The 23,550-nt window shown below is 41.7% G+C and overlaps 1 protein-coding gene across 5 annotated transcripts in view; it reads left to right on the forward strand.

The window, feature by feature from the left end:
• ASH1L (ASH1 like histone lysine methyltransferase) overlaps positions 1-23,550 on the forward strand; it is a 226,326-nt gene that overhangs the window by 170,699 nt on the left and 32,077 nt on the right. For all 5 annotated transcript variants that reach the window (XM_030937140.1, XM_030937139.1, XM_030937143.1 and 2 more), the window contains 5 exons: positions 9,786-9,859; positions 11,354-11,399; positions 11,513-11,621; positions 19,165-19,371; positions 19,498-19,644. In XM_030937140.1, coding sequence (XP_030793000.1) covers positions 9,786-9,859; positions 11,354-11,399; positions 11,513-11,621; positions 19,165-19,371; positions 19,498-19,644 — 583 coding nt within the window. The remainder of the gene's footprint in view (positions 1-9,785; positions 9,860-11,353; positions 11,400-11,512; positions 11,622-19,164; positions 19,372-19,497; positions 19,645-23,550) is intronic.

Consider the following 23,550-nt stretch of genomic DNA (forward strand, 5'->3'; position numbering starts at 1 on the left):
AAGACATAGTCTTAGTTATAGTTAGATCCTTGTGAATTTTCTGTTGAAGTGCAAAATTAGTTCCTGGATCAGGGACCTTAGTGCCCTCCCCCATGGCCTCCTGACTCCATTTTAGTTGGATATGGTATGAATGATTCCATTTTGTCTAATCAACTTTCACACCTCATTCAAACTTACACCAGCAAGCACCCACTGAGGAGTGTTTTCTTTTTTTTTTTTTTTTTTTGAGACGGAGTCTCACTCTGTCGCCCCGGCTGGAGTGCAGTGGCACGATCTCGGCTCATTGCAAGCTCCGCCTCCCGGGTTCACGCCATTCTCCTGCCTCAGCCTCCCGAGTAGCTGGGACTACAGGCGCCCACCACCTCGCCTGGCTAGTTTTTTGTATTTTTTAGTAGAGACGGGGTTTCACCGTGTTAGCCAGGATGGTCTCGATCTCCTGACCTCGTGATCCACCCGTCTCAGCCTCCCAAAGTGCTGGGATTATAGGCTTGAGCCACCGAGGAGTGTTTTCTTAAGCAAAAGTTCCTTAAGCTGATAAACAACTTTATTTTGCAAAGTCTCAGGATACAAAATCAATGTACAAAAATCACTAGCATTCCTATACACCAATAACAGTTAAGCCAAGAGCCAAATCATGAATGAACTCTCATTCACAATTGCCACAAAAAGAATAAAACACCTAGGAATACAGCTAACTAGGGAAGAGAAGGATCTCTATAAGGAGAACTACAAACCACTGCTCAAAGAAATCAGCGAAGACACAAATGGAAAAACATTCCATGCTTATGGATTGGAAGAATAAATATCGTTAAAATGGCCATACTGCCCAAAGCAATTTATAGATTCAGTGCTATTCCCGTTAAACTACCATTGAAATTCTTCATAGAGCTAGAAAAAAACGATTTTAACATTCATATGGAACCAAAAAAGAGCCTAAATAGCCAAGGCAGTCCTACACAAAAAAAGAACAAAGCTGAAGGCATCATGCTACCTGACTTCAAACTATACTACAGGGCTCCAGTAATCAAAACAGCATGGTACTGATACAAGAGCAGACACATAGACCAGTGAAACAGAATAGAGAACCCAGAAATAAGACTGCACACCTACAACTATGTGGTCTTTGACAAACCTGACAAAAACAAGCAATGGGGAAAGGATTCCCTATTCAGTAAATGGTGCTGGGATAACTGGTTAGCCATATGCAGAAGATTGAAACTGGACCCCTTCCTTACAGCATATACAAAAATAAACTCAAGATGGATTAAAAACTTCAATGTAGGCCAGGCGAGGTGGCTCATGCCTGTAATCCCAGCACTTTCAGAGGCTGAGGCATGTGGATCATTGAGGCCAGCAGTTTGAGACCAGCCTGGCCAACATGGCAAAACCCCATCTCTAATAAAAAAGCAAAAATTAGCAGGGTGTGATGGCACATGCCTGTAATCCCAGCTACTCAAGAGGCTGAGGCATGAGAATCGCTTGAACCCTGGAAGTGGATGTTGCATTGAGCTAAGATCGCTGCACTCCAGGCTGGGCAACAATTCAGACTCCATCTCACAAAAAGAGATATATATATATATATATATATATATATATATATATATATATATATATATATATATATGTACACTTCAATGTAAAACCCAAAACTGTGAAAACCGTGGAAGACAATCTAGGCAGTACCATTCAGGACACAGGCATGGGCAAAGACTTCATGACGATGCCAAAAGCAATTGCAACACAAGCAAAAATGGACATAGAATCAAAGAACTTCTGCACAGCAAAATAAACTATGAACAGAGTAAACAAACAACCTATAGATTGGGAGAAAATTTTTGCATACTGCATCTGACAAAGATCTAATATCCAGCATCTATAAGAAACTTAAATATACAAGAAAAAAGCCCATTAAGAAGTGGGCAAGGCTGGGCGCGGTGGCTCACGCCTGCAATCCCAGCACTTTGGGAGACCAAGGCAGGCAGATCACTTGAGGTCAAGAGTTTGAGACCAGTTCGGCCAACATGGTGAAACCCCGTCTCTACTAAAACAAATAGAAAAATTAGCTGGGCTTGGTGGTACATGCCTGTAATCCCAGCTATTCGGGAGGTTGAGACAGGAGAATGCTTGAACTCCGGGCGGCAGAGATTGCAGTGAGCCAAGATAGTGCCACTCCACTCCAGCCTGGGCAACAGAGTGAGTCCGTCTCAATGAAACAATAATAATAATAAAATTTTTTTAAAGACACTTGGCCAGGTGCAGTGGCTCACATCTGTAATCCCAGAACTTTGGGAGGCCAAGGCAGACAGATCACTTGAGGTCAGGAGTTTGAGACCAGCCTGGCCAACTTGGTGAAACCCCATCTCTACTAAAAAAACAATACAAAAATTAGCTGGGCGTGGTGGTGTATGCCTGTAATCCCAGCTATTCAGGAGGCTGAGACAGGAGAATTGCTTGAACTCCAGGTGGCAGAGGCTGCAGTGAGCCGAGATCGTGCCACTCCACTCCAGCCTGGGCAACAGAGTAAGACTCTATCTCAAAATAATAATAATAATAATAATAATAATAATAATAATTTTTTAAAGACTTTTGGCCAGGCGTAGTGGCTCACATCTGTAAACCCAGCACTTTGGGAGGCCAAGGCAGGCAGATCACCTGAGGTCAGGAGTTTGAGACCATTGGCCAACATGGTGAAACCCCATCTCTACTTAAAATACAAAAAATTTAGCTGGGCGTGGTTGTGGGCTCTTGTAATCCCAGCTACACGGGAGGCTGAGGCAGGAGAATCACTTGAACTCAGGAGGCAGAGGTTGCAGTGAGCTGAGATTACACCACTGCACTCCAGCCTGGGTGACAGAGTAAGACTCCATCTCCAAAAAAAAAAAAAAGGTGGGCAAAGGACATGAACAGACACTTCTCGAAAGACATATACGTGGTCAACAATCATGTGTCTCTCCCTCCACTGCCATAGTGTCAGAGGAGGTGTAGCCGAGTCACTTTTACCAACACCTAGCAATAACATAACTACCCCACCACAATGTCAGTGGAGACCCCTTGGGGAATTGGAATTCTAACCATTCCCTAGCAGTAATGGGGAGCTTCCCCATCCCCCAACACTCAGATTTCAGTGGAGGCCTAGTAAGCAACTTGGAATTTATTCACAGCTGGCAGTAATGAGGCAGCTTTATCCCTTTTCTGCTGGAGCAGTTTCAGAAAAAGCCAGCTAAAATACAAATTTCATAAAATCTAGAGCCTTATACTACTGCAAAAATGTTTAGCTTTGAATTTAAAATCACATGTTATTTGCCAAGCATGGTGGCTCATGCCTGAAATCCCAGCACTTTGGGAAGACAATGTATGTCCACACCAAGACGTTAGAATTATCCGGCAAATTTTTAAAGCAGTCTTGATAAAAATGCCTTAGCGAGCAATTGTGAACATACTTGAAACAAATCAAGAAATAGAAGAAGATAATTTTTCATATTTTATTTTATTTTATTTTATTTATTATTTTAATTTTTTGAGACAGGGTCTTGCTCTGTTGCTCAGTCTGGAGTGCAGTGGCTTAATCTCGGCCCACTGTAGCCTCTGCCTCCCAAGTTCAAGGGATTCTCCTGCCTCAGCCTCCCGAGTAGCTGGGGTTACAAGCATGTGCCACCACACCCGGCTAATTTTTGTATTTTTAATAGAGACGGGATTTCACCATGTTGGCCAGACTGGTCTCGAACTCCTGACTTCAAGTGATCCGCCCGCCTTGCCTCCCAAAGTGGTGGGATTACAGGCGTGAGCCACTGCACCTGGCCAATAATTTTTTTAAATTAGAATTTTTATAACTGATTCAGTAATTGAAATAAAAAGTTCAGAGATTTTGTGAGAGAAATTGAACCAGGAAAAAAAAAAAAGCATTCAGAGATAGACTTAAGAGCAGAATGAATGGGACAGAGAAAATAATCTATGAACTACAAGATAGAATAATACATATTACTCAGTGTATACAACAACATAGAAAATAGACTTAAAAAAAAAAAGACTGAGGAGCTTGTGAGAATATGACAGAAAAAGCAAATGTGTGTTATCGGAGTCATGGAGAGAAAAAAAGGGCATAGATGAAAAGCATCTTAGTAAATAACGACTGGAAACTTACCAAATTTGGCGGGAGAGAGAAATCTCTGTATTCAAGAAGATTAGCAGACTCCAAACAGGATAAACTCAAACAAATATATGCCGAGACACATAATCACATTTCAGAACACTAACAGAACAATTTTAGGCTGGGCGAGGTAGGTTACACCTGTAATACCAAATACTTTGGGAGGCTGATTGCCTGAGCTCAGAAGTTTGAGACCACCCTGGGCAACATGGTGAAACCCTGTCTCTACAAAAAATACAAAAAAAATTTGCCACTCATGGTGGCACATGCCTGTCATCGCAACTACTCAGGAGAGCGAGTCTCAGAAAAAATAAAAAACAAAACAAAACAAAAAACACCAGTTTTAAAGTAATGACAGAGAAATTACCGCTACCTATAGGGATAAAACAATTCAAATGACAATAGATTTCTTATCTGAATCTATGGAGGCCAAATGGAAGTGACACAACATTTTTCACATCCTGAAAGCAAAGAATTGTCAGCTTCAAATTTTCTTTTTTTTTTCTTTCTTTTTTTTTTTTTTTTGAGACGGGGCTGGAGTGCAGTGGCCAGATCTCAGCTCACTGCAAGCTCCGCCTCAGCCTCCGGAGCAGCTGGGACTACAGGCGCCCGCCATCTCGCCCGGCTAGTTTTTTTTTTTTGTATTTTTAGTAGAGACGGGGTTTCACCATGTTAGCCAGGATGGTCTCGATCTCCTGACCTCGTGATCCGCCCATCTCGGCCTCCCAAAGTGCTGGGATTACAGGCTTGAGCCACCGCGCCCGGCCAGCTTCAAATTTTCTAACCAATGAAAATATCTGTCAGGAATTAAGAAGAAATAAAGGCATTCTTAGATTAAGGAAAATTAAGAGAGTTTGTTGCCAACAGATGTACCCTATGAGTAAAGGAAGTTCTGTGAACAGAAAGGAAACAGTTTTTAAAAAAGACACTTTGGAACAATAGGAAGGAAGAATATGGTAAGCAAAAACATGGATATATACAATAGGCTTTCCTTCTCCTCTTGAGTTTTTTCTAAGTTGTGTTTAATCATTGAAGCAAAAAGTTTTAACACTGCTATATTGTTTTAACTACTTTATTAAGACACAATTCACAGACCATCCAATTTACTCTTTTAAAATAGACTATGGTTTTTGATGTACTACATTTTTTTAACTTCCAGTAAAATTCAGTGTCAATTAAGTGACAATTCAGTGTCTTTAAGTACATTCACATTGTTGTATGACCATGACTGCTGTCCATCCCCAGAACTTTTTCATCATCCCTTACTATAACTCTGTACCCATTAAACTGTAACTCTCCATTCTCTCTTCCCCTCAGCCTCTGGTAATCACTGTCTATTTCTTTGAAAATGGGATTGTATATAATACCTGTTGTTTTGTGTCTGCCTTAATTCACTTAGCATAATGTCTTTAAGTTTCATCCATGTTGTAGTACCAGTACTATCATGTGTTGCTTAACGATAGGAATACATTCTGAGAAATGCATTGTTAGGCAATTTTGTAATTATGTAAACATAGAATGTACTTACATAAACTTAAATAGTATAGCCTAACCAGGCTATATGGTATAGCCTCTTGCTCCTAAGCTACAAACCTGTATATCATGTTACTGTACTGAATACAGTAGTCAGTTGTGACACAGTGGTATTTACATAACTAAATGTAGAAAAGGTACGGTAAAAATACAATATAAAGGATAAAAAATGGCAGCCCACTATGGGGCACTTACCTGAATGGAGCTTACAGGACTGTGATTGAGTGGAGGGTCAGTGATTGAGTGGAGAGTGAATGTGAAGGCCTAGGACATCACTGTTACACTACTGTAGATTTTATAAACATTGCACACTTAGGCTACATTTTTTTTTTCCTCAATAGTAAATTAATCTTAGCTTTCTGTAGCTTTTTTACTTTATAAACTTTTAATTTTTTTTAACATTTTGACTCATAATAACTTAGCTTTAAACAAGAACACATTATACAGCTGTACAAAAAAAATTTATGTCATTTTATAAGCTTTATTTTTAACATTTTTTCTTCTTTTTAAACTTTTTTAGTTAAAAGGGAAAACAGAGCGGGGCATGGTGGCTCACGCCTGTAATCCCAACACTTTGGGAGGCCAGAGCGGGCAGATCGCTTGAGTCCAGGAGTTGGAGACCAGCCTGGGCAACATGGCAAGACCCTGTCTACAAAAAATAAAAAATTAGCCCGGCATGGTGGCATGTGCCTGTATTGCCAGCAACTTGGCAGGCAGAAGTCAGAGGATCGCTTTAGTCTGGGAGGTCGAGGCAGCAGTGAGCCATGATCCTGCTATTGTACTCCAGCCTGAGTGACAGAGTGAGACCCTGTCTCAAAATAATAAAGAAAAAAAAAAGAGAGAGAGAAATCTAAGACACAAACCCACATTAGCCTAGGCCTACCCAGGGGCAGGATCATCAATATCACTGTTTTCTCCCTCTATGTCTTGTTCTACTGAAAGGTCTTCAGGGGCAGTAACACTCATGGAGCTGTCATCTGATATGGTAATAATGTCTTCTGGAGTATCTCCTGAAGGATCTGCCTGAGACTGTTTTTGTTTTGTTTCTTTCTTTTTTTTTTTTTTTTTAAGACAGTCTCGCTCTGTCGCCCAGACGGGAGTGCAGTAGCGTGATCTCAGCTCACTGTAAGCACCACCTCCCGGGTTCATGCCATTCTCCTGCCTCAGCCTCCTGAGTAGCTGGGACTACAGGCGCCCACCACCACACCTGGCTAATTTTTTGTATTTTTAGTAGAGACAGGGTTTCACCATGTTAGCCAGGATGGTCTTGATCTCCTGACCTCGTGATCTGCCTGCCTTGGCCTCCCAAAGTGCTGGGATTACAGGTGTGAGCCACCACGCCCAGCCTGGTTTGGTCTTTTGAGACAGAGTCTGTGCTGTTGCCCACTGGAGTGTAATGGCACGATCTGGGCTTACTGCAACCTCTGCCTCCCAGTTTGAGCAATTCTCCTGCTTCAGCCTCCCAAGTAGCTGGGACTACAGGTGTACACCACCACACCCAGCTAATTTTTGTGTTTTTAGCAGAGATGGGCTTTTACCATGTTGGCCAGGCTGTTCTCGAACTCCTGACCTCAAGTGATCCACCCGCCTTGGCCTCCCAAAGTGCTGGGATTACAGATGTGGGCCACCACTCCTGGCAAGGCTGTTTTTGTTTTGTTTTGTTTTCCTTTTTTTTTTTTTTTTGAGACTGTGTCTCGCTCTGTTGCCTAGGCTGGAGTGCAGTACGTGATCTTGGCACACTGCAACCTCCACCTCCACCTCCCGGGTTCAAGCGATTCTCCTACTTCAGCCTTCCAAGTAGCTGGGATTACAGGCGTGTGCCACCACACCCAGCTAATTTTTGTATTTTTAGTAGAGTTGGGGTTTCACCATGTTGACCAGGCTGGTCTCAAACTCCTGACTGCAAGTGATCTGTCTGCCTCAGCCTCCCAAAGTGTTGGGATTACAGGCATGAACCATTGTGCCCAGCCAAGGGGTGGTTTTTCGTTTGTTTGATTTTTTTTTTTTTTTTTTTTTTGAGATAGAGTCTCACACTATTGCCCAGGCTGGAGTGCAGTGGTGCAATCTTGGCTCACTGCAACCTCTGCCTCTCAGGTTCAAGCAGTTCTCCTGCCTCAACCTGCCGAGTAGCTGGGATTACAGGTGCCCACCACCACGCCCAGCTAATTTTTTATTTTATTTTATTTTACTTTGAGACAGAGTCTCGCTCTGTCACCCAGGCTGGAGTACAGTGGTGTGATCTTGGCTCACTGCAAGCTCCGCCTCCCGGGTTCACGCCATTCTTCTGCCTCAGCCTCCTGAGCAGCTGGGACTACAGGCACCCGCCACCAAGCCTGGCTAATTTTTTTTTTTTTTTTTTTTTTTTTTTTTTTTGAGACGGAGTCTCCCTCTGTCGCCCAAGCTGGAGTGCAGTGGCCGGATCTCAGCTCACTGCAAGCTCCGCCTCCCGGGTTCACGCCATTCTCCTGCCTCAGCCTCCCGAGTAGCTGGGACTACAGGCGCCCGCCACCTCTCCCGGCTAGTTTTTTTTTTGTACTTTTTAGTAGAGACGGGGTTTCACCGTGTTAGCCAGGATGGTCTCGATCTCCTGACCTTGTGATCCGCCCGCCTTGGCCTCCCAAAGTGCTGGGATTACAGGCTTGAGCCACCGCTCCCGGCCACGCCTGGCTAATTTTTTTGTATTTTTAGTAGAGACGGGGTTTCACTGTGTTAGCCAGGATGGTCTCTATCTCCTGACCTCGTGATCCACCTGCCTTGGCCTCCCAAAGTGCTGGGATTACAGGTGTGAGCCACTACGCCAGGCCAATTTTTTGTATTTTTAATATAGACGGGGTTTCACTGTTTTGGCCAGCCTTGTCTCTAATGCCTGACCTAGTAATCCACCCGCCTCAGCCTCCCAAAGTGCTGGGATTATAGGCATGAGCCAGCGCGCCCAGCCAAGGCTGTTTTTTAATAAATAGGAGTATACTCTAAAATATTGATGAAAAGTAGAGTATATTATTTATATAAACCAGTAACAAAGCCATTTTATCAAGTATTATGTATTATACCTAACTATGTCTGCTATGCTTGTATTCAACTGGTAGCGCAATAGGTTTGTTTACACCAGCATCACCACAAACACATGATTAACACTTTGTACTGCAAAGTTACAGCAGCTAGGAGAAATTTTTCAGCTCCCTTATTACCTTCTGGGACCACCATCATATATGCAGTCTGTTGTTGACTACAACAGCACATGACTATATGTATAAGAATTTCATTCTTTTGGCCAGGTGTGGTGGCTCATGCCTGTAATCCCAGCACTTTGAGAGGACGAGGCAGGCGGACCACCTGAGGTTGGGAGTTCAAGACCAGCCTGACCAACATGGAGAAACCCTGTCTCTACTGGAAAAAAAAAAAAAATTACAAAATTAACTGGTCATGGTGGCACATGCCTATAATCCCAGCTACTCAGGAAGCTGAGGCAGGAGAATCGCTTAAACCCAAGCGGCAGAGGTTACAGTGAGCTGAGATCGCACCATTGCACTCCAGCCTGGGCAGCAAGAGCAAAACCTCCTCTCAAAAAAAAAGAAAAAATAATTTCATTCTTTTTTAAGGCTGAATAATTTTATATGAAACAAAAACAAAAAAACAAACAAAATTACTAAGTACTGTTTCAGTAGGTAGGAAAAAATGTTAAAAGATCATAAATTTGCCTGGAAAACTTCTCAAGTTATTTAAACACAAGAATTTCTCCTTTTTGTAATCAACGTTAGGTTATGCGTAATAATGAAGGAGAGCAGGTGCCAGATGCTCTACCCTTAGTAATTTTTAATAATAATAAAATATTTAATAAGCTTCATAATGACCTGTGTGTTTTTGGTTGTAGTTTTGCTATATTTGTTGTTTTATGTAGACTATTATACTTAAAATATATCTTTAGCATATATCATGTGAAGTATGGTGGGAAAGAATAGCTAAAATTAAAAATTGGTGGTGGAAAAATCCTTAAATAATTAAATATTTTTTTAGTCAGTACATATTAGTTCTTGTAGCTGTTTGACCCCTTTTTATAAGCAAATATCAGAATAGGTACTGAAATTGATAGTGCTTTTTGTTTCAGGAAAGTATCTAAGACAAAAGAGAATTGACTTCCAGCTTCCTTATGATATCCTTTGGCAGTGGAAACACAATCAGGTACAGAGAGCCTGTTTTACCAGGTTTCATTCTTAAATGGTAAAGGGGGAGGGGAAATGCAAGTGTTTTTCTTTCTCCTTGTTATGTTTTCATCTTAGGAGGTTTTCAGAAGTGTCCCTGTGAAGGTTAGAACTAAGAAAAATGAATTTGCATCCATATTTAATGTGACCTATTTGCCTTTACTCTTACTGCAAAATAGCAGTGGGTTGCTGCTTTCCTAGGCAACCTTCTGTTGTTACTCTGGACTTTTATTTTGGTAGCAAATATTTTGTTCTGTAACAATTCTATCTGATGCAGGCCTCAGGAGAATTTAGATGTACTGCCAGTAGCACTAAGAAATTTCAGACTTTATTTTTGTTGGCTCCTTCTTATCAGTTTGAAATTTATTTTTCACATGCAAAAGAGATTCGTCTACCAAAGGAAGCAGGGAAATGTTTTAACACTCTTGTACTTTTAAAAGATCTTTAAATATATTGGTAACTAAAAATAGGAAGATGCTGTTTTTTTTCTCTTGCTTCCCAAATTGAAAAGTTTTCCCCCAGTGATTTTTGTATTAGCTTACAGCACCCAGGTCCCATATTGTGAACGACCATTGGGAAATAGAAATAGTCACGCAATTGAGGTGAATAGATTTCCTGAGTTCTGTCAAAATGCCACCAAAAGTTAATTTTGGAAAGCCAAAATTGACATTCCCCTCTTCATTCTCTTCTCCAATGGCCTCTCTTGAATTCTGAGAGTATTAATATGTTAGATATTGTCTCAGTTTTTATCAATGAAGGAGAGAATGCTTTGAACATACTGACTAGAAAATGATGGTGGGATTCTTCCAATATATTAATAAACAGTCTAGCTTAGTGCAAGTTGCTGTTTGTTTTGTACGGTCCCTTATGGCAAAATGCTGGAAGATTGCCTCTCTTTTAATGCATTCTTTTTTTTTTCTTTCTTTCTAATGTCTTCTTGATTATAATGTGAGACCTCCATTTTGCCTGCCTGCCCTCTCTCCTTTATTCACTAAATTAATTGCCTTAATTAAAATTGGAAATGTTTTGCTACAATTCTCAACCTGAAAAGCCAGGGTACTCATCTTTTTAATTTCATGTACCCGCCCAGACATCTAAATAAGCCCTATAGCATGTTGTTTTCCTTTCTTTTGACAGAAGCAAATCGAATCTTAATTTGTCCAGATGAGTAGCTTTGGTCTCCAGTGTGATTTTCATTTAAGTCTGCCCAACAACATGCCGAAGAAACATGTAATTCCACTTCTATAAACTATTTAGTGCTGCTTCTGTTGAATCTTTTTCTCTCACCTTTTATTCCAGAGTAAAAAGAGATCACACCAAGAGTTTCCCTAAAATGTATCCCACCCAAAATGTCTTGTAAATATTTCCAGATGAGTAGAGCACATAGAAAATTTCCTGTATTTTTAGTGATTGATGCTGCCATCTGGCATTTGAAGTTAAATGCTATATCAAGATTTTTCTTCTTTTCTTCTAGCTATACAAAAAGCCAGATGTCCCACTGTATAAGAAAATTCGTTCAAGTGAGTAACTTGGGAGCTATTTTTTCTGCCTCTGTACATCAATGTCCTTCTGAGCCTAGGACTTGAAAAATTATCCTGTATGTTCACAAATTATTCTTTGCTTTCTTTTCAAGATGTCTACGTTGATGTCAAACCCCTTTCTGGTTACGAAGCTACCACCTGTAACTGTAAGAAGCCAGATGATGACACCAGGAAGGGCTGTGTTGATGACTGCCTCAATAGGTACTGTCATGCTTTGATTTCTCTGAAGCATAGGCTTTAAGGTATACATACAACACTTCCTTTGGAAGGTACAGTTAAATAGCCTCTTTCATTTTTCTTCAAGAAGTTGCATAAAGATACATAAACTATAGTGGGTGGGCATAATACAGAAACAGAAAACGAATGAGATTTAGTCTTGTGTGCGCCTTGGTTGGTTTAAATCCTTTTACTTTTTTTTTTTTTTTTTTTTTTTGAGATGGAGTCTCCCACTGTTGCCCGGCTGGAGTGCAGTGGCACGATCTTGGTTCACTGCAAGCTCTGCCTCCCGGGTTCACGGCGTTCTCCTGCCTCAGCCTCCCTAATAGCTGGGACTACAGGCTCCTGCCAACACACTTGGCTAATTTTTTTGTATTTTTAGTAGAGACGGGGTTTTACCGTATTAGCCAGGATGGTCTCAGTTTGACCTGGTGATCCCCCCACCTCGGCTTCCCAAAGTGCTAGCATTACAGGCGTGAGCCACTACGCCCGGCCAATCCTTTTACTATTTATGAGACCTGAGGAAAGTTATTTAATGCATCTAATAAAAGTAATACCTTACCTTGTCTATAGAGGGTTCGTGGAAATTGTATGAAACTGTTCATAAACAATGTTTGTGAAGTTTTGGCTTGGGGGTATTTTTTTTTTTTTTTTTGAGACGGAGTCTTGCTCTGTTGCCCAGGCTGGAGTGCAGTGGCCAGATCTCAGCTCACTGCAAGCTCCACCTCCCGGGTTTACGCCATTCTCCTGCCTCAGCCTCCTGAGTGGTGGGGACTACAGGCTCCTGCCACCTCACCCAGCTAGTTTTTTGTATTTTTTAGTAGAGACGGAGTTTCACCGTGTTAGCCAGGATGGTCTCGATCTGACCTCGTGATCCGCCTGTCTCGGCCTCCCAAAGTGCTGGGATTACAGACTTGAGCCACTGCCCCTGGCCTTTTTTTTTTTTTTTTTTAAGAGATAGGGTCTCACTGTGTTGCCCAGGCTGGATTCAAACTCCTGGGCTCAAGTAATCCTCCCACCTCAGCCTCCTGAGTAGCTGGAACTATAGGCATGTGATACCATGCCCTGCTCATAAAGCATTAAGCACAGTCCTAGGTACCTTCCTAGCTCTCAATATATGATTGCCATAATGAGGAAGGAGAATAGGACAGTGGCAGTGAGAGTGAAGAGGAAGGGCATGATATATTTTAGAAGAAAAGTATGTTGATAAACCATTGGCATATAGGGGATGTGCTCTTCATATAGGGGATATATTCTCTCTCTGACAATGAAGTATGGAATCTAACTGAATTAGAGATAAGAATTATGAATTTGGCTGGCATGGTGGCTCATGCCTGTAATCCAAGCACTTTGGGAGGCTGAGGTGGGTGGATCACCTGAGGTCAGGAGTTCGAGACCAGCCTGACCAACATGGAGAAACCCCATCTCTACTAAAAATACAAAATTAGCCAGGCGTGGTGGCTCATGCCTATAATCCCAGCTACTGGGGAGGCTGAGGCAGGAAAATTGCTTGAACCTGGGAGGCAGAGGTTGCGGTGAGCCAAGGTCGTGCCATTGCACTCCAGCCTGGGCAACAAGAAGGAAACTCCATCTCCTAAAAAAAAAAAAAAAAAAAAAAAGAATTATGAATTATGACTTTGATTTGAGTCTATGTAATTTTTTTTTCTTTTTTCCTGAGATGGAGTCTAGCTCTGTTACCCAGGCTGGAGTGCAGTGGCATGATCTTGGCTCACTGCAACCTCTGCCTCCCAGGTTCAAGCAGTTCTCCTGCCTCAGCCTCCCAAGTAGCTGGGATTACAGGTGCCCACCACCACGCCTGGCTAATTTTTGTATTTTTTTAATTTATTTTTTTGAGATGGAGTCATGTTCTGTCACCAGGCTGGAGTGCGGTGGTGCAATCTCAGCTCACTGCAACCTCCACCTCCCGGGTTCAAGTGATTCTCCTACCTCAGCCTCCCAAGTAGCTGGGACTACAGGCATGAGCCACCACACCTAGCCAAGAGACTATATAATTTTAAATGACACTGAAATTTCAAAATGGAAATGTCTAATAGACAAAGGAGTGGATATAGAATTTGTTGTTTTAGTAACAACGAACATTTGCAGCAAAATAAAAAGAATCAGTGAATTTTACATCAGTATTTCCTGTTCTGGATAGTTCTCATGGCTAAAGGTAGCTTCCTTCTTCTCTAGTCAACTGTGCATTTGGTCTGAAGAAAATCAGTGTTTTAGTTCTTCCTGCTTCAGCATGCCAGTTGGGAAATTCTACCTTACCTGCATCACTGTAAATTTACACTTTGTCATTTTATGTACATGTAGTTTCACATAATGTTTTGCATACTGATTTTCTTTACTCACAAATATTTTAAATGCACACTTTTATTAAACAGTGTTGTCCAAAAGCTCAGTATTTTTATTTATTTATGACACAGGGTATCACTCTGTTGCTCAGGCTGGAGTGCAATGTCACCATCACAGCTCACTACAACCTCGACCTCCTGGACTCAAGCAATCCTCCCATGTTAGCCTCCTGAGTAACTGAGACTAAAGGCGCATGTCACCACGCCTGGCTAATTTATTTTTATTTTTAACATAGAGACGGGATCTCGATACTTAGCCTAGGCCTGTCCTGAACTCCTAGACCCTGAAATCTCATTATATGAGAGACAACCTAGATGTACGTTTAGTAGCTGGCTACGGTGCAACTCTCTCATTTTTCTTTTTTTTTTCTTTTTTTGAGATGAAGTTTCGCTCTTGTTGCCCAGGCTGGAGTACAGTGACGTGGTCTCAGCTCACTGCAGCCTCTGCCTCCCAGGTTCAAGCGATTCTCCTGCCTCATCCTTCTGAGTAGCTGGGGTTACAGGCACCTGTCACCACACCCAGCTAATAATTTTTGTATTTTTAGTAGAGACAGGGTTTCGCCATGTTGGCCAGGCTGGTCTCGAACTCCTAACCTTGGGTGATCCTCTTGCCTCGGCCTCCCAAAATGCTGGGATTACAAGCGTGAGCCACTGCGTCCGGCCAACTCTCGTTTTTTAAGGCCATTATCTGGCTACAGATAATGGCAAATTATACTAAATCAAAGACCTCACATTGTAGTTTACAGCATCTAATTTCAGATTTTGATAAATTTAGTTTGGTTTCCAGACACAACAAATAGAAACATGTTTTGCTTTTATATAATTTAAGGACTATTCTGGTTATCAAAGCAAATGGGGAATATATTTCAATGCCTTGAACTCTAGACAAATTTTCAGTAACCTCTGAATGATTATTCCCTGGAAGAAATATTTTAAAATTTAAATCTCTCTTATCTGAGCACTCTTTTATTTATACTTAAGGGTTTTTTTTTTTTAATCCGTATGCGGTTTATAGTATGTGTTATTAGGTATTATGAAAATACTTGATGCCAGCCAAGCACAGTGACTCACATCTGTAATCCCAACACTTTGGGAGGCTGAGGTGGGCAGATCACTTGAGGTCAGGAGTTTCAGACCAGCCTGGGCAACATGGCAAAACCCCATCTCTACAAAACATACAAAAGTCATGGTGGTGCCCGCCTACAGTCCCAGCTACTTGGGAGGCTGGGGTAGGAGGATCGCTTGAGCCTGGCTGCAGTAAGCTGTGATCATGCCACTGTACTCCAGGCTGGGTGACAGAGTGAGACCCTGTGTCAAAAAAAAAAAAAAAAAGGAAAATATAGGTGTGGAATATTATGAATTAGAGGTTACATTTGAAGCCATGATTATAGATGAGCTCTCTAGAGAAAAGGAATATGGTAGAGGAAAGATGGATTTCTACCAGAAAAGACAGGAAGTGTTATTGGCAAGGTGGGAAATCCAGTATCATAAAAAATAAGGAAAGCCAAAAAAGGAAGACATTTCAAGAGGGGTGTTCAATAATATTCATGTACCAAAGAAGTCAGCAAAAGGAAGAGCTAAAGGTGGTTGAATTTGATGTTACAGCACTGCCTTCTTTACAGCTGAAGCTGATTATCTTAAATTGAAGAATAATCCAGTCGATATTTTATCTGCTTCCTATTTATATGATTTGACACTGTGTGCCGTGTGCCCTTTAGAATCGTGGTGGTATTTTTGTGAAGAATAAGTCAGATCACTCTGAAAGTACTTTAAGGTATAAACTGTTACATATTTTCTTTACAAAACTTAATTTTTTTTTCTTTTTTCTTGAGATACAGAGTCTTGCTCTGTCACCCAGGCTGGAGTACAGTGGCACCATCTCGGCTCACTGCAGCCTCTGCCTCCCAGGTTCAAGCGATTCTCCTACCTCAGCCTCCCAAGTAGCTGGGATTACAGTTGCCACCACACCTGGCTAATTTTTGTATTTTTAGTAGAGACGAGGTTTCGCCGTGTTGGCCAGGCTGGTCTCAAACTCCTGACCTCACGTGATCCTCCCACCTCTGCCCCCCAAAGTGCTGGGATTACAGGCATGAGCCACCGTGCCCGGCCTTTAAAATTATGATTGTAAACATAACATGATATTTTGACGATTATTTTCTTGATCATTCCTTGTTTTAATCATGCTTAAGGCCAGGCATATGTTAGCTTATGCCTGTAATCCAGCATTTTGGAAGGCCAAGGTGGGCAGATCACTTGAGTCCAGGAGTTTGTGACCAGCCTGGGCAAAATGGAAAAACCCCATCTTTACCAAAAATACAAAACATTAGCTGGGCATGGTGGCATGTGCCTATAGTCCCAGCTATTCTGGAGGCTGAGGTGAGAAAATCACCTGAGCCCAGGAGGTTGAGGCTGCAGTGAGCCAACTGTAATGAGACCCTGTATCCAAAAAACAAACCAAAAAATTATGCTTAACAGCCTAGATGAGATTTCAAACCATACACCAAAACTAAACAGCTCCCATTAAAAGAGCCAGGTGCATTGGCTTACAGAATGCTGTAATCCCTAGCATTTTGGGAGGCTGATGAGGAAGGATCCCTTGACCCCCAGGAATTCGAGACCAGCAAAAGCAACACAGCAAGACCTCATCTCTACAAATAATTTTTTTTTTAAGTAGCCAGATGTGGTGTTTCCACAGCTACCCAGCCTGTGTTCCCAGCTACCCAGTAAGCTGAGGTGGGAGAATTGCTTGAGCCCAGGTGGTCAAGGCTGCAGCGAGCCATTATTGTGCCACTGTACTTCAACCTAGGTGACAGAGCAAGACCGTCTCCAAAAAAAAAGTAAAGAAAGCAATGACAAGATGTGTGTGCCTTTTGTCTTCTATGTTCAGTTTGTTTGTTTGTTTGTTTTGAGATGGAGCCTCGCTCTGTTGCCCAGGCTGGAGTACAGTGGCATGATCTCAGCTCACTGCAATGTCCGCCGTACAAGTTCAAGAGATTCTCCTGTCTCAGCCTCCCAAGTAGCTGGGACTATAGGCACACACCACCATGCCCTGCTAATTTTTGTATTTTTAGTAGAGATGAGGTTTTGCCACGTTGGCCAGGCTGCTCTCGAACTCCTGACCTCATGTGATCCTCCTGCCTCTGTCCCCCAAAGTGCTGGGATTACAGGCATGAGCCACCGCACCCAGCTAGAATTTTTAACTTGTTAATTCACTAACTATTATGAGTTCAGCTAGTCATATAGCCTGGAAATGTCATTTCAATTAACGTAATATAAAATTCCTGTAATACAACAGCAGAAAATATACCTAATGTCACTGAACTGTACTCTTAAAAATGGTTAAGGCCGGGTGTGATAGTTCATGCCTGTAATCCCACTTACTCAGGAGGCCAAGGCAGGATGGATCCCTTGAGCCAAGGAGTTCGAGGCTACAGTAGGCTGTGATCAGGCCAGTGTACCCCAGTCTGGGTGACAGAGGGAGACTTCCCCTCTTTAATTAAAACAAAAGGCTGGGCACAATGGCTTGTGCCTGTAATCCCAGAACTTTGAGAGGCTGAGGTGGGTGGATCACTTGAGGCCAGGAGCTTGAGACCAGCCTGGCCAACATGACAAAACCTCGTCTCTACTAAAAATACAAAAATTAGCTGGGCGTAGTGGTGCATGCCTGTAATCCCAACTACTTGGGAGGCTGAGGCAGGAGAATCCCTTGAATCCAGGAGGCAGAGGTTGCAGTGAACGAGATCACGCCACTGCACTCCAGCCTCGGTGACAGAGCGAGACTTTGCCTCAAAAAAAATAAAAATAAAAATAAATTTTAAAAAACAAAACAAAACTGGCTAGGTGCAGTGGCTCATGCCAGTAATCCCAGCACTTTGGGAAGCTGAGGTGGGTGGATCGTTTGAGGTCAGGAGTTCGAGACCAGCCCGGCCAACATGTTGAACCCCCATCTCTACTAAAAATACAAAAATTACCCGGGCGTGGTGGTATGCGCCTATAATCCCAGATACCTGGGAGCCTAAAGCAGTAGAATTGCTTGAACCCGGAAGACAGAGATTGCAGTGAGCCGAGATCATGCCACTACACTCTAGCCTGGGCAATGGAGTGAGACTCCATCTCAAAAATAATAAATAAAATAAGAGAAATTAGGGGCTGGGTGCAGTGGTTCACAAGTCTGTAATTCCAGCACTTTGGGAGCCCGAGGCGGGCAGATCACCTGAGGTCAGGAGTTTGAGACCAGCCTGGCCAACATGGTAAAATCCTGTCTACTGAAAATGCAAAAAATAGCTGGGTGCAGTGACACACATCTGTAATCCCAGCTACTCGGGAGGCTGAGGCAGGAGAATCACTTAAACCTGAAAAGTGAAGTTTGCAGTGAGCCGAGATCGTGCTAGTACACTCCAGCCTGGGCAACAGAGGCTGATTCCATCTCAAAAAAAAAAAAAGAAAGAAAAGTAAATTAGGTATTTTACCACAATTTTTTTAAAATCAGTAAATGGGCATGAGTGCTTCAAAATAAGAGTGCAGTGAAATCATCATCAAATTACTGATTCTTCTTTGGATCACAGTTATTTATTTATTTATTTATTTATTTATTTATTTATTTATTTTGAAACGGAATCTCACTCTGTCGCCCAGGCTGGAGTGCAGTGGTGCGATCTCTGCTCACTGCAACCTCTACCTCCCAGGTTCAAGGGACTCTCCTGCCTCAGCCTCCCAAGTAGCTGGAATTACAGGCACACACCACCACACCCAGCTAATTTTTGTATTTTTAGTAGAGACAGGGTTTCACCATGTTGGCCAGGCTAGTCTTGAACTCCTGACCTCAGGTAATCCACCCACCTCAGCCTCCCAAAGTGCTGGGATTACAGGAATGAGCCACGGTGCCTGGCCTTATTCTTTGAACAGATAAATATGACAATGTTTACCCAGGATGCTGAGTGGACAGTTAGCTTAATCATTTACAAGAAGCATTCAGGATTTGCAACCTGACTTGGAAATTCTGAATATTATTAATTTTTGACATTTATTATTTTAATCTTAGTGATTTGGGTACTTTTATTAAATAAAAATTGATTTCATGTATTCATTTTTAAATGTAAACTTTAAAAATGGATGCATCAAGGTATGTATCATGTAAATTGATGTATAGTTATTCCTTTTTTTTCTAGAATGATCTTTGCTGAGTGTTCCCCCAACACTTGCCCATGTGGTGAGCAATGCTGTAACCAGAGGATACAGAGGCATGAATGGGTGCAATGTCTAGAACGATTTCGAGCTGAGGAAAAAGGTTGGGGAATCAGAACCAAAGAGCCCCTAAAAGCTGGGCAGTTCATCATTGAATACCTAGGGGAGGTTGTCAGCGAACAGGAATTCAGGTACAGTGGTAAATGATGGTATTCTAATAAAATGCAAAGGTATAAGATTAGAATGGAGAATGGAAGATTCAAAATTTACCTTCAGCTACTCTTTAATTGCCTTTCAATCATTTATCTTCTCTTTAGGAACAGGATGATTGAGCAGTATCATAATCACAGTGACCACTACTGCCTGAACCTGGATAGTGGGATGGTGATTGACAGTTACCGCATGGGAAATGAGGCCCGATTCATCAACCACAGCTGTGACCCAAATTGTGAAATGCAGAAATGGTAAGGAAGCAGGAAAAGGTGAAGCCAAGAATCCAACAGAATAGGCATTGAGTGCAGCAAGGGATTGATCTTTCCACAGTGTCAGTCAGCTTACACAAAGCAGCTCAGGCTATTCCCCATTACCCCAGATCCCATGGGCAGAGTAAGCTTCGTTTCACCCTAACTTCTCACTCCCAGACAGATATTTTTGTTTTTATTTGTGTTTTGTTTTTATGTATGTTTGTTTTGCTTGTTTGGTGTTTTTGTTTGTTGTTTGTCATGAAAGTAGTTTCAGGATTTATGTCCTAGAAAAATGTAATAATGATAATAATGATAGCCAGGGTGGTGGTACGCACCTATAGTCTCAGCTATTTGAGAGGTTGAGGTGAGAGGAGCACTTGAGCCCAGGAGTTTGAGGCCAGTCTGGACAAAACAGCAAGAAAAAATCAGAAACAAAAAATAATAATAGGTCGGGTGCGTTGGCTCACGCCTGTAATCCCAGCACTTTGGGAGGCCAGGGTGGGCAGATCACGAGGTCAAGAGTTTGAGACCAGCCTGACCAACATGGTGAAACCCATCTCTACTAAAAATGCAAAACTTAGCCAGGCATGGTAGCATGCACCTATAATCCCAGCTACTTGGGAGGCTGAGGCAGGAGAACTGCTTGAATTTGGAAGGCTGAGGTTGCAGTGAGCTGAGATCACACCAGTGTATTCCAACCTGTGTGACAGAGCAAGACTCCATCTCGAAAAAATAATAATACTAATAATACCTAATATTTATTGAGTTCTTATGTGCTAGGCACTGTGTTACATGGATCATCTCATATCAGTTCATTCAGCCACTCTACTGCATGCTTATTACATACTTGGGGCATTTCTCACAAAGAGAAATAAAAATAAGTGAATCTGGAGGTCCCTTCTCCTCAAACAGATTAGCATCTAATTGAGAAGCAAAAAAATCACACCTAAAAAATAATTTTAAAAATATTATATGAAGATACTGTGAACAACTTTGGAGTTTTTTGTTAAGTTTTTAAAAATGATAATTCATATACAGAAAAATACATAGATCTTAAGTGTACATTTGCATTAATTTTTTCAAATGTATACACCTCTTATAACCCACACCCCTATGAAAATATGACACACTTTTATCATTTCAGAAAGTTACCTTTTAAGTCGATCTCCCAATCCCCCAAGGCAAGCACTGATCTGATTTCCATTGCCACAAATGAGTTTTACCTATTCCAGAACTTCATGTGAATGTATTATTTTGTGTCTGGCCTCTTTCATGTTAAAAACATGTTTTTGCAGTTCATCCATGTTGAATGCATTAGTGGTTTATTGCTTTTTTTTTTTTTTTGAGACGGACTCTTGCTCTGTCGCCCAGGCTGCAGTGCAGTGGCCAGATCTCAGCTCACTGCAAGCTCCGCCTCCCGGGTTTACACCATTCTCCTGCCTCAGCCTCCCAAGTAGCTGGGACTACAGGCACCCGCCACCTCGCCCGGCTAGTTTTTTGTATTTTTTAGTAGAGACGGGGTTTCACCGTGTTCGCCAGGATGGTCTCGATCTCCTGACCTCGTGATCCACCCGTCTCGGCCTCCCAGAGTGCTGGGATTACAGGCTTGAGCCACCGCACCCAGCCGGTTTGTTGCTTTTTAATGTGGAGTTAATACTCCTTTGTGTGAATTTACCACAGTTTATCAATTACTGTGAACAACTTTATATTTGAAAAGTTAGATGAAATGAACAAATTCTTTGAAAAACATCCCAGCCGGGCACGGTGGCTCACTCCTATAATCCCAGCACTTTGGGAAGCCGAGGCGGGTGGAACACGAGGTCAGGAGTTCAAGACTAGCCTGGCCAAGATGGTGAAACCCCGTCTCTACCAAAAATACAAAAATTAGCCTGGCGTGGTGGTGGGCGCTTGTAATCCCAGCTACTCAGGAGGCTGTGGCAGAGAATCGCTTGAACCCAGGAGGCAGAGGTTGCAGTGAGCTAAGATCACGCCACTGCACTCCAGCCTGGGCGACAGAGCAAGACTCAGTCTCAAAAGAAAAAGAAAAAGAAAAACATGCCTTTCCAAACATGACATAAGACAAAACAGAAAATCTGCACATGTACCCCCAAAATTGAAAATATAACTAAAAATATCTAACAAAAGAACCTGGAGAACCAGATGTCTTCACTGATAATTCTTCCACATGCTTAAAGAACAAATAGGCTAGGCGTGGTGGCTCACACCTGCAATCCCAGCACTTAGGGAGGTAGAGGTGGGAGGATTGCTTGAGCCCAGGAGTTCAAGACCAGCCTGGGCAAGATGGTGAGACCTGTCTCAACAAAAATTTTAAGATAAAATTTAAATATTAGCTGGGTATGATGGTGCTGCTTGGGAGACTGAGGTGAGAGGATCGCCTGAGCCCAGAAGTTCGAGGCTGTAGTTTTCTGTGATCATGTAACTGCACTCCAGCCTGGGTGACAGAGACCCTGTGTCTATTTAAAAAAATGAAGACAAGAAGAAATAATGGCAGTACCACTTATAAACTCTTTGCTTCTATAAAACTAGCGTTACCTCCTTCTAAAGCCTAACCAGGATGTTAACAGAAAGAAAAAATATAGGCCAATGTCTTCCATGAACATAGACACAAAAATCCTAAATAAAATATCAACAAATAAAATTTAACAATAAATACAAAGGTTAATACATCATGGCTATGTGGGGTTTATTCCAGGAATAAAAGATTGTTTGGTTTAACATTCAAAAATCAGTGTAAACCAATGTAATTTTATCACATGAACAGACTAAAGACATACTGTCTCAATAGAAGCAGAAAAAGCATTAAACAGTATTCAGTGCTCATTCATAATTAAAACTCAGCAAACTAGGAATAAAAAGGAACTAACAAATATGCTAAAGGGCATCCATTTTTTAAAAATCTTTAGCTACCATTGTACATAAATAAGGATATCCACTGTCACATTTACATTTGAAGATTCTAACCAATACAATAGGAAAAGGAAAAAAGTATAAAGATTAGAAATGAAAAAGATTTAACTACCGTTATTCACAGATGACATTATTATACACATGGAAATTTCAACAGATATAAGTGAATTTAGTAAGATTAATGGAAAGATGGTCAGTATATAAAAATTAATGTATTGAGTACATTTTAATATATTAGCAACAACCAAGTAGAAAGTGAAATTTAAAAACCATTACAAGGCCAGGTACAGTGGCTTATGCCTGTAATCCCAGCACTTTGGGAGGCCGAGGAGAGCAGATCATGAGGTCAGGAGTTCGAGACCACCCTAGCCAACATGATGACTGAAACCCTCTCTCTACTAAAAATACAAAAATTAGCTGGTTGTGGTGGCATACGCCTGTAGTCGCAGCTATTGGAGGCTGAAGCAGGAGAATTGCTTCAACCCAGGAGGCAGAGGTTACAGTGAGCCAAGATCACGCCACTGCACTCCAGCCTGTGCGACACAGCAAGATTCCGTGTCAAAATAAATAAATAAAAACCAATACAATTTACAATAGCTTCATAAAAGCTATTGTAACTAGTCCCTAAGAATAAATCTTATGAAAGTTTGTAGGACCTCTATACTAGAAGCTGTCAGATGTTGGGAAAAAATAAAGATGACCTAAATTAATGGAAAAATATGCGATGTTCAAGGGTTGAGTGTTGGTAAATTTGTTTTTAAGTGAAAGAAAGTTTATTAAGAAAGTAAAGGAATAAAAGAAAAGAAAGGCTATTCCATAAACAGAGCAGCCCCAAGGGCTGCTGGGTGCCCATCTTTATGGTTCTTTATAGATTATATGCTTAGGGTGGAGTATACATGACTTTTCTGGGAAAGTGGTGGACAGTTCCCAGACCTAAGGGTTCCTTCAATTTTTAGACCATATAGGGTCACTTCCTGA

This window comes from Rhinopithecus roxellana, chromosome 8 (genome assembly GCF_007565055.1).
Source record: "Rhinopithecus roxellana isolate Shanxi Qingling chromosome 8, ASM756505v1, whole genome shotgun sequence".
NCBI lineage: Eukaryota > Metazoa > Chordata > Mammalia > Primates > Cercopithecidae > Rhinopithecus > Rhinopithecus roxellana.